The 15988-nt window shown below is 44.7% G+C and overlaps 1 protein-coding gene across 4 annotated transcripts in view; it reads left to right on the top strand.

Moving 5' to 3' along the window:
* SFMBT2 (Scm like with four mbt domains 2) overlaps window positions 1-13303 on the top strand; it is a 107567-nt gene extending 94264 nt beyond the window's left edge. For all 4 annotated transcript variants that reach the window (XM_038153967.1, XM_038153966.1, XM_038153968.1 and 1 more), the window contains 5 exons: window positions 328-503; window positions 1936-2108; window positions 4254-4502; window positions 4992-5120; window positions 7076-13303. In XM_038153967.1, the coding sequence (XP_038009895.1) occupies window positions 328-503; window positions 1936-2108; window positions 4254-4502; window positions 4992-5120; window positions 7076-7216 (868 nt within the window). In that variant the 3' untranslated portion in view covers window positions 7217-13303. The remainder of the gene's footprint in view (window positions 1-327; window positions 504-1935; window positions 2109-4253; window positions 4503-4991; window positions 5121-7075) is intronic.
* Window positions 13304-15988: the final 2685 nt, after the last annotated feature.

Genomic DNA, 15988 nt, shown 5'->3' with positions numbered 1-15988 from the left:
ATAAGGGCTTGCTGTCCTGTGTAGTATCCTCACCAAGCCTACTGAGATTTTTTTCCTTCTCTTGCCATATTTACAGATATATCCAGTGTGCACATAGATTCCTTCCCAAATCATGTCCACACCTTCAATTTATTTCACCCTTTCCTTCCTCGAGTCCATCTGAAGTGGAGCCACTGAAAAAAGTAGACCTGTTCTGCTTGCATTCTCAAGAGAGACACTCTCCCAAAAGTCCCTGGGGAGGATCTCTCCCTGGCAGAGGAGAGTCTGGTCTGCAGCACCACAGGATTTTGCTGGATGGGTGATGTGGGGTCCTGTCCTCCTCCCTAGGTACAGGGGCAAGACGTACAGGGCGACCGTGAAGATCGTGCGGACGTCGGACCAGGTGGCAGATTTCTGCAGGAGGGTCTGTGCCAAGCTCGAGTGCTGCCCCAACCTCTTCAGCCCTGTGCTGGTGGCTGAAGTCTGCCCTGAGAACTGCTCCATCCACACCAAAACCAAGTACAGTGAGTATTGGAAAAATGCCTCTTGGTGCTGGCTGGGAACCAGAGAAGTGGGAGATGGTGCGTGGTGAAGAGCAGGAGTTGTGTGATGTGTTAATACTGATGAGGATTCATTTCATCTAAGAGCAGTTATTTAATCCTGAGGCCACCACAGGTTCCCTTAGAATCCTGTACCAGAAAACTGTCCCTCTCACTCCATCCTAATGCATCTGTTTGAACGCCATCACTTTTTGGAAATCTTGAATCTTCTTCATATCTAAACTTAACACAAGGAGCACGTAAAAGGAACCTGCAGTGGGAAGCTGAGATTTTAACTTGCTACATGTGAGACAGCTCTGTTAGGTGAGATGAATCCTCCTTGTAAAGAGTTTCTGACAAACACACCAGCACAGGCCAGAACCACAGTGCTGAGGTGCTGGAAGGTTTGAACACTGACTCTCTACTCAGAGTGTTTAAACATGATCCTGCCTGTTCTGGAAGGCTGTTGTTAGTGTTCAGTGTTTTTGTTGTCAATATTACTGGTATTACTGGCTTTTAAACAGGTCAGGGAAGTGGAAGTGAGTGTTGTCCTTCTTCTGCAAAGGTTGCAAAAAACAGTGTAATTGATCTAAAGCAATTCTCTGGAGTTTGGTGCCAGTAGAAGGAGGAACGTACTCAGGGGGATACTAAAATCCCTGGGGATGGGTTTCTGTAGAAATCTACACCTGAGCTGGAGTCCTGGCTCCCACTGGTTGCACATAGAGAGCTGGAGGAGTTCCAGTTGAGGTTGTCCCATCTCAGAGTTGATGGTTTATGTGACTGGATGAATTTTTCCTCAGAACTCCATTGATTTGCGAAAAGGCTCAGTTCAATTATGAACTTTGCCGTGGGTGCCAAGGGCAATTTTAGTTGTCCTGGGATACCCTTGCTGGTCAAGGAGAGTGTCTTTCATTCCCAGAGTGTGTCAAAAGGCATTTAATACAAACATTTAATGTAAGGTCAGAGGACTCTCACATCCTTAATTTCAACCTGGACCACAAAATAGTTTAAAGTAATAAAAACCCATTCCTTTATACATGACTGAGGCTAGCTGGCCCTCTCCCCTCTCTGCTTTAGCAACTTTAGCAACTTTACCTCACATAGAACTGCATTGGATCAAATCTGGAACTTGTTGGCCTCTTTCCCTCCAAATCACTGCTCAGCTCTGCCTAAACACATTGTTAAATTCTGAAGTCTTCATTCATCATCAATAAATCTGGATACATAAGAGCTGTGACACTCCGTGCTAGTCCAACATGACCTATTTATGCTGTACAATTTTTTTTTCCAAATCAATGTATTTTAAAGTTTAAATTGCGCTTAGAGTACAGTCCTGAGCCTGTAGCTAGGAGCAAGCCAAAGTTCCCTTCTTGGGGTGGTTAAAGTTTTTAATGGGCATTGTGCTTCATTTCTCCAGCTTATTATTATGGGAAGAGGAAAAAAATCATTAAGCCACCGATTGGGGAAAATAACAACATGAAAAGTGGCCATGTCAAGCCAGCCAGACGCAGAAAGAGGCGGAAATCCATCTTTGTGCAGAAGAAAAGGAGATCATCAGCTGTGGATTCAAATGCTGCAGGCTCTGCAGAGGTTTGTGTCACTCTGGATAAATCAGCAAAAACCCCTTGGTGCCGCCTTCTTGTCCCCCATTCTGCACTTTCCTTTTGGGGGGCTTCTCAGCACACCTGAGCACTTCCAGTTTCTATTTTGGATCCTTCCTTGCTGCTCTGTTCTTCTGAGATCAGACTGGTTTTATTAGGGCACTTTGGTGATTTTTACCTTGTCCATTTCAGAGGTAGCAAGCAAATTTTTGCTCCCACCTTTCCAATGCTCACTGGCTGACATGCTCTAATATCTCTTTATTTTATTTCCTTCCTTAAAAGCTGGCAGATGAGCCTGTTGAATGCTCTGCACAGCTTTTAGCAGAGTGAAGGAGCTCTGTGATCCATGTCTAAGATCTCCAAGTATTGTAATAAATAATAATAGCTCATAGCCATTGTGGTTTCAAGGAATTTTATTTATTTTGTTAACTATCCCTAATATTTTTGTCTCATAACATCCAGGCTTAACGTGCAAGCAAATGGTTTGTGTCCCAAATACATGGAATTTGAGGGCTCAGTCTTTCCATTGTGCTGTGTGATACAACAGGTTCTGAGCCTCAGCTAAGATTCATGTCCAAATTAAACCTGGAATAGACTTAGTTCTGTGTGGGCTGTTTTCTGGGGGCTTTTCCCATGGTGGCAATAACAGAGCTCATGTGTGTTTTCACTTCCTCAGCTGAGTGCCAGTGATTGCTGCTTTGTGCGATGTGAAATAAAATTGGTTTACTTAAATTCCCTCCACTTCAGCTCGAGTAGGTTATTTTATTCAGCTTTCAGTTGATTGCCTGCATCTTCATGGCTTGGTCCTGATTTAGGTGTGGTTCTGCTTCATTTCCTTAGATTATACCTGCTTCAAAGGAACTTAAACTTATGTAAGCCTAAATCAACCATTAGCCAAGTTTTTCAACCTTTCAGCCAAAGAACTATCTTTGTCTAAATTGCTCTTTCACTCAAGACCTGAGCATATGGCTTTGGGTGCCTGCTCACACTTGTATCAGGGATAAGCTGTCAAAGCTATTTGGGCAAGTTTATATATGTATAAAGTTCAAAATGCACAGTTTCCATCAGTTGGTGAGTGCTTGTAAAGCCCTGTGTGACAGAAATAACAAGAATCTGGTATAATACTCCAAATGGAACTTAGGGCTTCACCTCCAGCAGTTCAGTGTTGGGCTAAAAGCAGGGAAATGTGGGTGAAATCCTCTGTCCTGAGTTTGGCAGAAATGTCACTAAAAGAGTGCTGTCTTGAACATCTAGACATTTTCAAAAGGCACCAAAATTTCCCTTTTTCTGGGAGCAATAACACTCAAACCAATTTGAAGCAGTGTGAAAGTTTAAATTCAAGTTTCTGATTTCATCTCAGTCAACCTGAATTTCATTTTATCCTCTTAGTATTTTCCATTTCTCCTCCTGTGCATCTGCAGGGCTGAAATAAGGGTCTCCTCAAGCCAGGTCTCATAAGCTCTTGGAGATCTGTTTCACACCCAAGATAGCTCAGCTACCTTAGAAGGCATAAAACCGGCGGGATGGGTTCTGTGGTAGTGTTGGAAACAAAAAGTTTTAATAAAAGGCAAAATAACAAAACTCTTTACAGAGAAAAACTGAGCCAGGTGCAAGAGGTTCCTGCTCCTGGTAAAACTCCTCACAAAAGCAGTTAGTTTCTTTGTTCTCTTCTTTTCCTAGTGAATTGCTCAGGTGGGACTTTTTGGCTTCTGTCCAATTAGCTGTCCTTAAGTTTGAGGTGAAGTCCCCTGGGTCCTATGAGATGTCTTTTCACCTAATCGAGGAGAGAGAAACTTCTGGGCTTATTTCCTTTTTAAGGGGACAAAGGATAGATTTGTCACTCCATGAACAGGGGGCACATTCCTATACAGCGCCACAAGTTTTTGAGATACCAGCCCAAGAGAGGAACATTTCATGCCAGATGAGTTATTGCTGATGACCTTTAGCTGGGAGGAGAAAAAGAATTTCCTGCCACACACCTTTTTTCTTCTTCTGCATAGTGCTGTAACGAAAACAAAGTAATTCAGTTAAAATAAATATTACCCTGAACCAGCACAGCCATGGGAGTGCAGTCTGCCCCCATGCCTGTGGATTTCTGCTGTGTCCATCTCCTGGATGCTGTTTGTGCATGCAGGAGAGTGAGGAGGACGAGCCGGACGCAATGGAGGACGAGACGGGGAGCGAGGAGACGAGCTCGGAGCTGCGCGACGACCAGACGGACACGTCCTCGGCCGAGGTGCCCTCTGCCCGGCCCCGCAGGGCCGTCACCCTGCGCAGCAGCACCGAGCTGGACAGGCCCCCTCCCACCGAGAGAGCCCGCCGCAGCCGCAGACCCCAGCCCCACTCCTGCAGCGAGGCAGACAAGGGCATGCCACCCAAGGAAGTGAGTGCGACCCATGTCACAGCACAACTCCTCCTAAGTTAACCTTCAGTGCCAAACTTTGCTGCTCTGAGGAGAGCATCCCTGCTCTTATTCTCCACAGGAGGTAGTTAGGTTTATGATGTCACCCTTGAGCCAAGAATGACACAAGAACAGACGAGGGACCCAACTGCAAGAGGAGAAAAGAAGGCCTTATTACAAAGGAGTCTTCGGTTTTTATAGGCTGATAGGATACATTCCACTTGATACAAAATTCCACTTGATTGGCTAGTTAATAAAAACCATCTTTCTCACACACCGTCCTTGAGAAGAACAGGAAAACAAAGTGAAAAAACACCACCTGCAGATTGTTTATAATAACAAGTTACCACATTCCTACAACTCCCGAAAAATTCTGACGAGCCACTGGGAGAAACGGTTGCCATTTCTCTCTCCCTGACTGGCTGGCATCCACATTATGAAAACCTTTCTTTGTTATTTTTTTCCTCACAGGAAATAAAGCAAGAAGAAGAAGAGAAGCTCGTCCTGGACAGTAACCCACTGGAGTGGACTGTGACTGATGTCGTGAGGTTTATTAAACTCACCGACTGTGCACCTCTTGCCAAAATATTTCAGGAGCAGGTAGAAGTCCTTTTGGCACTTGTCTCTTTGTGTCTGTGGTGTCTGTTCATGTCACAGGACATCCCACCTTGCTGGCTGGGCCTGGGGCTTTGGTACAGAGAGTATGACCAGACTTCAGATCCATCAGGCCTGTTAAAACAACTATTTGGCAAGGCATGAAAACTCTTAGAAACTTGAGTCAGAGCCTTGCCAGATCCTCAGAGAGTCCAGAAATTCAGTAACCTTGTGGAAAGCAGGAGGTTTAGTCCTTTCATGCCAAGGTCCACGATGTCCCATAGGTAGGAACCTCAGTGTAAAAACAGGTCATGGTTACCTGGTACATACCAGGCTTTCTCCAGGCCACATGGGTTCCATCCTGTTCTAAAATACTGGCCTGGGAAGCAGAAAAGTGCTGCTTCAAGCCCAAAGTGGCTGTCTCAATTTTGCTATTAACACCTAGATGTCCCAGGTGTGTAGACACCTAATTCCTGCATTCCTCTGAAGATCTGCCAGTCAGGCCGTGGATGACCTAAATTCAGGAGATGCCAGTCTTCTCCCCATTAAGCAGATAGGTTTGCAGGAGCAGAAGCCAGTGCTCTTCATCTCAAGCCAGTGTGAGTGTATACAATTTATGTGGAAAGAGCCATTTATTGGCAGATGAGTCGCAGCCATTGCTGAGGGTAAAGGGCAGCACTAACGAGCTGTAGTTAGGAAGAAACAAGTATGGTTAATTAGTCAGTGGTGTGGCCAGCTGCTCATTGAACTGTCTCTGATTCTTCACCATGGATGACTCCAGCTGCTGTGGCTGGGAGAAGGTGGAGGGTGAGTCTGGAGCACGTGAAACTCCCCAGAGCAGGATGCTGCAGTTGCTGTGTCACAGTGAGCTCCAACCATTTGTTAACCAGCCTGGAGCAACACCAGGGCTTGGAAGCCAACCCTGTCTCTCCTTTGCCAGAGAGTTTTATAGTGGCTTGAATCAAACACAGATGACTGGAGCTTTTCTTTGTGAAGCCCTGGTGCAATGGTCTGTGCCATCAACCTTCAGTGGGGGATGGACCTGAGCTGTGGACAGTCTGATCAAAGCAGCACTTCAGGTGTCTAAATCCTTGTGTTCAATGCTGCCTAATCAGGGCTGTCCTGGGGAGTTTATGTTGACTGTGAGTTGTTGTGCATAGACTCTGATCCTCCCCAAAAGCAGTTTTGTGGCCTGATCATCTCAGTCTATTAAAGAATAAAGAGAACTTGAGCTCCTTATTAAGAAGAGGATCATAAAGCCAACAGAGGTTCCAATGAAATTGCTCATCCGGGGTACTGGTTCATGGAGTTTGGTGCATAGTTATGCTTGAGGGAAAGACATGACCGGCAGAGGTCCTTTGCAGCCTACACCATTCTGGGATTGTGGGATATTAGAGATTGCAAGGGCTTTGGGTGGTCCAGGCCCCTCTCTTGGTCGTTCAGCAGTGGAACAAGGCAGGTCCTGGGTGTACCTGGGTACAGGGCATGGAGCAAGGCTGACAAAAACCTGTGCTGAGCAAATTGTGGGCCAGAGGAAGTGGGGAAAGGGACAGTGGGACCAGCATCAGTTTCTCCATTCAGCTCCCTCCTGTGTCTCCCGGTGTCTCTCTGCAGCCTCCCCCATGTTTCAGTTCCTCAGGCATAAAATGGACTGGTCAGATCTCTGTGAGGTCTGCAGAGGCTCTTCAGGTGATCCCTCATTTCAGCAGCTGGGAGACTTTTCCCAAGCTGGGGGTTAAGGTGAGAACCTAGAGACACTAGACAACTTCTGAAAAATCATGTTGTATCTCCGGGAAAGGAGATGGGCAGTGTCAAAGTGGGGGAAAAAAAAAGCAAAGGAAAAAGAAAAAAAGAACTTAATTTTTAGGGCAAGTGCCCTTCTTGTTCCTCCAAACTTGCTTATGCATTCTGCCCTCCAGAGTCCACAAACAAAACCATTTTCCCTGTATTTCTTTCCCCAGGACATCGATGGGCAGGCCCTCCTGTTGCTGACACTGCCCACGGTGCAGGAGTGCATGGAGCTGAAGCTGGGTCCAGCCATCAAACTGTGCCACCAGATCGAGAGAGTGAAAGTTGCTTTCTATGCACAGTATGCCAACTGACTGCACTTCTGCATTCCTTCCTGTCCTCCTCCTTGTTCCCTGTCTTTTTTACCATTTCAGCTTGTTCAAGGGGTTTTCTTCCCCCATATCCTTTTTATTTTCCAAGAACAAGTGGAATTGGCAGCAGTGGGAGCAATCTGTAGGGGGAAATAAACACAAAAAGAAACGAGCTACAAATGGAACTAACTTTGCTGTTTTTGTAAAGCACATGGAAAGACTGCTGGCATCTCTCCTCATGAGCCTCTCCAACCCATTGCCCAGTGGTGCAAGGCCAGCATGGATCAGGTGATTTGTCACCAAACCAAACCTACCAGTGGCAGACACATTCCCAAGGAGAAGGGTCAGATGTTTCCAGGTGGTCCTGGTTTGTCTAGGACAATTTCTGGACATGAACATTTCTTTCAGACAGCTCTGACACTCTTCTTTCATATTGAAATGCAAGTCTTCATTTGTACCATTACCTGGGGTTTAACTGCAAGTTCGATCTTGGTGATCAGTGGGCTTTTGTTTTTCCTTCTGCCTCTCTGGTTTTACAAAGGGAAAAAGTGTTACACCAGGCATATAATGGTTATTCCTGACTGAACTTTGAGAGGGGACTCAACCCATGGTCTCTGGGATACCAGACAAAATTGCAGTGGACTGACAGGGGTGACATAAGACCTGGTGGGGCAGCAGCACTTCCTGAGCCACGCTGGCTCTGCACAATCAGCTGAACATCATCTCTGTGATGGGATCTGTACAGTGCTCCATTCTTGTGTGGGAGCATGAAGGCTTTCATAGTCAAAATCTCAACTCCAAGTCAATTTAAAGACCTGTCTTTGAGCCATAAGGTGACGGCAGACTGGGAATAGGGACTCCTGCTGACCCCTGTGCTCAGAAGAACCAACACCAGGCTGCAGCTGCTGCATTCTCCTTCACTGGTTTCCTTCTTAAATTCTTTGGAGAAGAGGGAGGACCTTCAGATAGAAATACTCTGGAATACATCCAGATCTTGCCCAGAGGGTGTTTTAGGCAAGAAGCATTGACTCTGCCATGCATCACTTGGGAATTCCTGGCTTGCCTTTCAGCAAGTTTCCTGATTTGTCGCTGAGGAATGGGATTGGTGCAACTGCTGCAGGCTGGACCAGATGCTGAGACTTCATCAGAAATGTTCTTACATGGGAGATGAGCAGGACTGGATCTGTTCTCAGCTGTGGCTTTGTTCTGATTATCTTCTTCAAGTTTTAGTTGGTTCAATGCAGTATTGGTTGCCTCTGCATCAAATGCTGGGGTTTTGTTCTTCAGAAATCCAGAAACAGGGTTCTGTAGTGGGGCAGATATTAAAAACCTGGGCTTTAGACTGGATTTCCTGCTGACAGTGAAATATGTCAGTGCAACTGATTTGATAACTACTTGGGATCCCTCTCAGGGTCCCCTGAAAGTGTTGCTCAGTGTTTCACCTCTGAAGACAGAAGGATTGCAGCCAGAAAAGTGAGAGAACAGCTGAGAAAATCAGGGAGGCTGCTTCTCCCAGCTCCTCCTCACTTCAGCCCAGTCCTGGTGTTACATCTGTCAGCAGAAGACAGCTCCTGGGAGGATTCTGTCGGGAGAACTGGTGCATGAGGACATTCCGAGGAAGAGAAGCAGAAAGGCTGTTTGCTAAACAGCATCCCAGCACTGCTCCTTTACTCATCAAACCCAGCTTCTTCTGCTGCTCTGATGTTCTTGGAGTTTCTGGCCTCTGGGATTTGTCAGAGACATTTCATGCCTTCTGGGACACACTGAAAAATGTCATTTTTTGTCTCCATCAGCCTTGTAACTGTAGATATTCCTATGGCAGCTAATTCCTCGTGGAGGTATGACTGGGGAGCAGACACACACAGAGTCTGAGAGCAACCAGCTCTAGTGCTGGCCAGTCAAGGAATGGGTGAAGCATTGAGCCAAGAACATGGGAATCTTTACTGGCTGTTCAGGGAAGTTAAATCATATTCAAAACTCAAACTATTAAACAACAAAAAAAAGTTTTAATTTTATCTCGCGCCGGCTCTTTTATTTCTGCAAATTTCTCTCTCACTATTTGTCTTTCACTTTATTGTTCTATAGTGTTGCCTCATTTATCACTTTCTGTCCTCTCTGAGAAGCTGATAACCTGAAATCTTTATGCTAAAATTACCTTGGGTGGTAAATGCTCTGCTATTTCTCTTTAGTCTGCAGGTTGGGAAGAGATACGGGATTGGGGTACTGTTGTCTGTTGCATTGGTTGTGTTCCAGAAAAGCTGGAGCTGAACTTCTTGGGCCATTTCTTACACAAGTGGAGAATGAGTGTTGTGGAGTTTAACTGGACAATATGCTCAGATTGAACAGAGATCAGAAGGAACTAATTACCCTTGCCTGGACTTCATTTCAGTTCTGGAACATCAGTAAAGCTTTGGAGTAATGTACTTCAAAGGAGATGATGGGAATCCAATCTTGCTGGAGTAAAATGCCACTTTACTTTGCAGTGTACCCAGTACAAACCACTGCAAGGTTGTGGGATTTTTTGTTCCAGACCTGATTGATTCTAAGTTAAATTCAGAGCTGCTGCAGTTCCACAGATGCACTAATGACAGTGGTGAAGCCACATCTCCCCTCCCTGTTGTGAATTTGGCATCCAGGCCTGAAGTTTGTTGTGTTACCAGCTGCAAAAGGCCACTGCTGAGAAGAGCTGAACTCATGGTTATCCCAAGCCACTGCCAAGGGCTGGGGAGCAGCCCTGCTGTTATTTCTGGGCTGTTGGATGCTGACTTGCAGCATACTGACACAGACACTTTGCTCCCACAGGAAGGCTGTGCAGGTGTTGCTGGACTCTCTTTGGGCACAGGACCGAAGATGAGCGTTTTTGGAACAAAAATAGGGGTCTGAAGAGTGTATGGTGCCTGCTCATCTTGATCTGCACTGGCTTCTTTGGAGCTTGCACTCAGCCTGAACAGATTCGTGGGCAGATCCCTGCTCCCTGCCCTTACCTTGGCAGAATCAGCCAATTCCCACTTTTCAGACCCAAAGCATCCATCTCTGAAATTGGATGAAATTGTTAACTTAAAGAATGTCCATGATTTCCTGGTTGGTTGTTCTGCCTTCCTCCTGCTGCCATGGATACTCTTCAGGAAAAATGATCTTTGATTTCAGGGCTTTTCTTTCAGCTCACAAACACAGCTGCCAGAATGACCAAACCCTGGCTTTTCCTGCCTCTCAGAGGCACGAAGACTTCTCAGCTTTAGGAGGATTTCAGGGTTTCCAGCTCTTTTGTGTTATCCATATTCCATAACCCTTGATACTTTGGTCCTGCAGGGTGCAGAAACCTCCTAAAAATGCTGTGTGCCCTCAGAAAACACCAAAATCCAGGCTCACCCTGTCCTTAGTGAAGTATCCAGTAGATGCATGTCCTAGCTGAGGTGGCCTGACCCACCCTAGCAGATGTATTTGGATGCCTGCTGGGATTTAAAAAGTTTCTCAGTGGGACACCTAAACTCCTTTATTTTACTCTGGGCAAACAGCTGATTTGCCTTGAACTGGAACGCCACCATTCCATGGCTTTACCCTTCAGCCTGTTGCAGTTCCAGTTGTGTGGTGTCCCCATCTCAGCCTTGTGAAGGCAAACCAGGCTCTGCTGGGCTGCCATCATCAATATTTAGTGACCTTAAAGCCTGCCTTGGTCTTTTCAGGGTACAAAATCAAATTTGGCAGAGCTGCTGTGCCATCTCAGTGTTTCACAAGCTCTGTACAATCAGGGCACTTCAAATACTTTGTGCTTTTCTGGTGCAGTGCATGTGGAAAACGATGAACTCAGAGTGTTCCTCTTGTTTCCAAATTCAAGTGCCAAAAGAGAACAACATGCTGCAACTTAACACCATTAAAACCAGCTTTATTATGCATGGATAAATACAGTCCCAAGGGCTCCATGTTGGTGCTAAGATATGTCACGCTGTATTTTCCATTGCTTGGGATTGCAAAGCTGATTCCTTACTCCAGGAAATATTTTTTGTAATCTGCAACATCTTGAACATTAGATTTTTTTTTTTTCATGTGACTGTACACTTTTTAACTTGGATACACTCAACAAATACTCCTTAACCCACAATACTGGGTGTTTAGGAGATGTTTTATATAGTATATTTATGTAAAAATTCCTTCAAAGTGTGGATGCATGTATATTTTTCCTCCAGTAATATTCTTTATCACATCAGCTGACCCAGAACTAAAGGAATCTGTTACTCAGGATTTGATCCAGAAATAACTGAGGTTAGTGTTAGGGCCCTCAAGACATGTGGGCTGTGGGACCAATTTTTCACCAGTTTCTCTCACATAGAAGTCAAAAAGTCTGCACTTAATTAACAGAAAATTTAAATGCCTCCTTCTCCTAGCAGGCAGAAATGCAGCTGCAGTCTGTCAGACTTCACAAGAGAGGGCTTGTGTCCTTAGGTGCTCATGAACTCCCTGTAAAGGAGCAGAAGCCTTTAATGGTCTCATTTATTCTTTGGTACAATACTCCAGCAAGAAGTGTAAATGGTGTTAATGGCTGCATATAGAATATGAGCCAGTCATCAGAGATGAGAATTTTATAGCCCAGCAGTGCTTTAAATGTCAGCTGTCCTGCAGAATAAGAGTGGTTTTGCAGTGATTTGGTGCCATGGATGGGAATTCTCTTGCAGAAGACACATGAGCTGCACAAACCTGGGTCATAGTTACAAATACTCGTGGCCTTTCTCTTTTTTTAGTCTATTGTGTTAATTTTTGCAGTGAAAAAGGTAAGTCTTGATCACTGCCAAGGATGTGGGAGAGGAGAGAGCGGGCTTCCAGAGGAAAGGGCCTGGAGTTCTGGACTTGAGTTGTCTTTGTGGAGAGGGATCTCTCAGAACAGCAGCACAGCTGGGGTCTGTGAGCATCATCCCTGAAATCTTTTCTTTTTCACAGCAGAGATGGTTTTTGAGTCCCAGCAGGGGCCAGGTGAGAGGAGGGAAGGAAGCTGGCTATAGACTCAGAGCTGCAATACTGAAAGGTTCTAATTTTGTTTTCCCAGTGGAGATAGAGAAATCTGGCTCAGATGTCTCCAGGCTCATTGGCTGGATAGGAGGAAAAATCAGTCTTTTTTCATTGTACCCAACTCCACTGTGTCTTCTGGAGTTTGGGAGCTGAAGACTCTCCTCTTGCACCTTCCAGACCTCCATAGGAAATACAAGGCTAAAACTTGAGCTCTCTCCCACAGGAAAAGGTGACATTGCCCTGAGTTCAGGTTGTGGATATACAGAACCCTCTGCTCTGTGCTGTGATGTGACAGGATGAAAATGCTCATTCCCAGGGCACCCCACCTGCTTCTTGTTGCTCCAGCCTCACTGGAGATTATGGACATATAAATGTCTGTAATTTATACATTGTAAGTGTGTGCATTCCATTTCCCAATCCCTGTTCTACCAGATGGTCAGGATGTGCCAAGTTATTCCAGCAGCCTTCACCTTCAGGGACCTGCTTTCTGGAAAACACTCACCTGGGGAATGGTACCATGACACTTTCACGTGCACAGGCAGGGGTGCCCTGTGTGTTCCAAGGGAGGTGAAAGTCTCAAATGCAGCCTGGGAGGGGAGTTGAGTCTTTTCATGTGCCTTGTGTAGGACAAGGCAAGCACTTAAACCCTCCTGTCCCTCATGGAGCAGCAGGAATTGGCTCCACAACCAGCAGTTACCCTCCATTCGTGGTGGTGCATGTTGGAAAACTTTGAATTGTTCTGCATTCCAGTTTGTACTGAAGGTTTTGACTCCCAAGTTTGTGTACATAATCCCTTTGGTGTGTTGATACATATGTGTGTATATATATATGTATATATATGTGCGTGTATATGTATGTGTATATATATATACATATAAATCAATCAATGCTGGTGTTTTTACTTTTTAAAGTTCCCAGGGCGAAGGGCATGTTGTCAGTTTGCTGTAAGATTCTATTCTGTATATATGTTTCCATGTAAATAAGTGAAAATCTATATTCAGAGTTATATTTTAATTTTTATTCAGATTGAAATCCCTTTTTACTTGAAACAGTTGTAAGCCACGTTGTTAATAAAGTAACAATAAGTCATATATCTCTCCAGGCTAGGTTTTTTTTTTGTTTGACAGGGCTGTGTTTTGATGTATCTGTGTGTCCAAGCTGCCTGGATCAATTTTGCCTTCACTGAGCCTCCAAAATTCCAGAGGTACAACACAGCCTCCCTGGCTCAGCCCTCCGTAGATGCCAAGCTGAATAGTTTGGGTTTATGCATCTTGAAGTTCTTCCCAGAAGCAGGACATGAAAGAAGAAAGGTGGTGGGTGGTGAGGAGACACAACAGCATCCAAGGACATTTTGAGAAAGTGATGGGAGCAGGGTGAAAAACAGGAATGGAAATAACTCAGTGAGCAACAGGCAAAGGAGGGTGTAGCAACAGAGGAGCTGATGGTGGCAGGACCAGAGTTACAGCAGCACATGGAGTAGGGAGACAGAAAATAAAACTTACCCAAGTGCACAGCAGCCATTGAAGATGAGGGAAGCCATTCTGCAGTGGGGAAAAATAGCTGTTGGGGAATTCCAAAGGGTGGGCTTCAGACATACCTGCTGTGCCAGACAAAACCTTGTGTGCGGTACGTGCCTCGTGTGACGTTTTCCCTGCACTTACAGGCTGTGCTGAGCTTACATTCCAGCTTTGCAAGCCCTGTAACCTTTCAGGCCTCTCAATGGTATCCTGAAGATACCATCTAAAGATCTCAGTTTGTTGGGCTGGATTGGCTACCAAGCATTTGCCACTGGTGTCCTCACCTGTCCCCTCTGCCTCAGTGAAAGCAGGGTGGTGCACACCCCGACAGCTTCCATTGATGTGTGCGTGGGAGAAAGTGAGCACAGAGTCCACAGAATTGGCTAACAAGAGTTTGGATTGCTCTTTTTGGTTTTGCTCCATCAATCCTATTTAAATGATTCTTGTGGATACAGCAAAACCAAAATTTCTCCCTCCATGTTCCATTGTTTCTCCAATTTCATCAGGGTGGCTATTGTCTATCAGGCAAAACCACAACCATGGGCAAGCAAGTGGGGGTAGAGTGACTTAAAAAAGAGTCAAGACATTGAAAAATTGTTATTTTACTATGTCAACAAGTCTTGGGATGATCTGACTCCTTACGATGCTGTCCTGAAGCCCAGGCTTTGGGAGGGACAGAAGTGCAGGTGGTCAGTGAAGTGACCTGTCCAGACAGCCTTGGGAATAAAGCATCAGAGCAGCGGTTTCTGCTGGCTGTTGACAAATGCCCTGCTGGACCACAGAAGAGCTCGCTGAAAGGTGAAGTAGAGAATGGGATTTATCAGAGGAAATAATCCTGAGGTGAATCTGATGGCGACACAAAACCAAAAGAGCAAAAACTTGAACGGTTTATGATATTCTTCAGGATGCAGAGGTGAAAATAAATCGATGTATGTCCCCATAGCTCATTACATAGTCATTTAAAAGTAATGCAAAGGTCAGACACTAGTTTTTTTTAAATTTCTGCCCCAGCTCAGGCAAGACTTGGAGCTCTGCAAAGAGCAAATTTTTGAAGAATATGAAGTGATTTTAGTCAAACCCTGACAAAATACTCCAACCGAGTTCCTCAAAATTAATGACCAATGCATGAAATATGGTTGCCATATATAATTTCCTGAGGGGAAAAATACCTACCAACCAGTCTTGCTTCTGGTATCACAGACCAAGAATTTGAAGACACGTCCATTTTGAGTGGTTTTTTTTATGTGCAGTTGATTTGTGAAAGATTTCTAGATACTTGATCTGATTTGTAGACACAATCAAGCAGTCACGTGAGTGGAAGTATGAACACCAACATGTAGTCAACCATCCCTACAACAAAAACACCTACAAAACAAAAGTTATGTTTTCAGGTCTCTGAGGAAACACCATTTTCTTTCCTGCATACAGAATGAACAAAACAAGCAGGTAGTTATATTTCATTCCCAAGATTTCTAGACAGACTTTCAAGGCAAATAATTATTGTTTTTAATAACCATGTTGTTGCTGTAACTGCTGCTGTTGATAGCAGTTTTATTGCTTTTTTAATTTCAAGATTCATGCCTTTCTGTGAAATTTAATGATTCTCCAAGTCCCTCTACTGCTACAATATTTACTTAAGACTGATACACCTCTTGCTGTAGTGTCTGTACTCAATTACAGTAAGTTGATTTTATAACTACATCTCAGCTGAAGTTGTAATTATGCTGTCTTCTCTAATATGTCATAAAATCTTAAAACCAGAGGAAAAAATAGTGCTGCAGGACACCTTGAGGTGTCAGGTTGACTGTTTCCCTCCGCAAGGCAGCACCAATTAGACAAATCTTGTTCCTATTTGGCATTTGTTTAACCTGACCTTCAGATGGGTGTCAAAGTAAGACCAGCAGCAACAAGCCTTTCCCAGCACTTCCACAGCATGTAAAACAAAAAAAAAAAGTGATGGCATTTGGATGATGAAGTGTGATATTCCCGGGCAAAACCACAAAGCTGATGTTGCCATGGAGTGGTCATTTCGTTTTGAAAAGCTCAGTCTGATTAATGTAGCAATTAATAAAAGTAAAAGCAGGAGATTCATGGTTAAGATGGGAAAAGGAAAGGAAAGGAAAGGAAAGGAAAGGAAAGGAAAGGAAAGGAAAGGAAAGGAAAGGAAAGGAAAGGAAAGGAAAGGAAAGGAAAGGAAAGGAAAGGAAAGGAAAGGAAAGGAAAGGAAAAAGGGAAGGGAAGGAAAAAGGGAAGGGAA

This window comes from Motacilla alba, chromosome 1A (assembly GCF_015832195.1).
Source record: "Motacilla alba alba isolate MOTALB_02 chromosome 1A, Motacilla_alba_V1.0_pri, whole genome shotgun sequence".
In the NCBI taxonomy this organism is placed as follows: Eukaryota; Metazoa; Chordata; class Aves; order Passeriformes; family Motacillidae; genus Motacilla; species Motacilla alba.
Note: the sequence above shows the minus strand (reverse complement) of the source record. Positions and strands in the feature narration are given on the sequence as shown.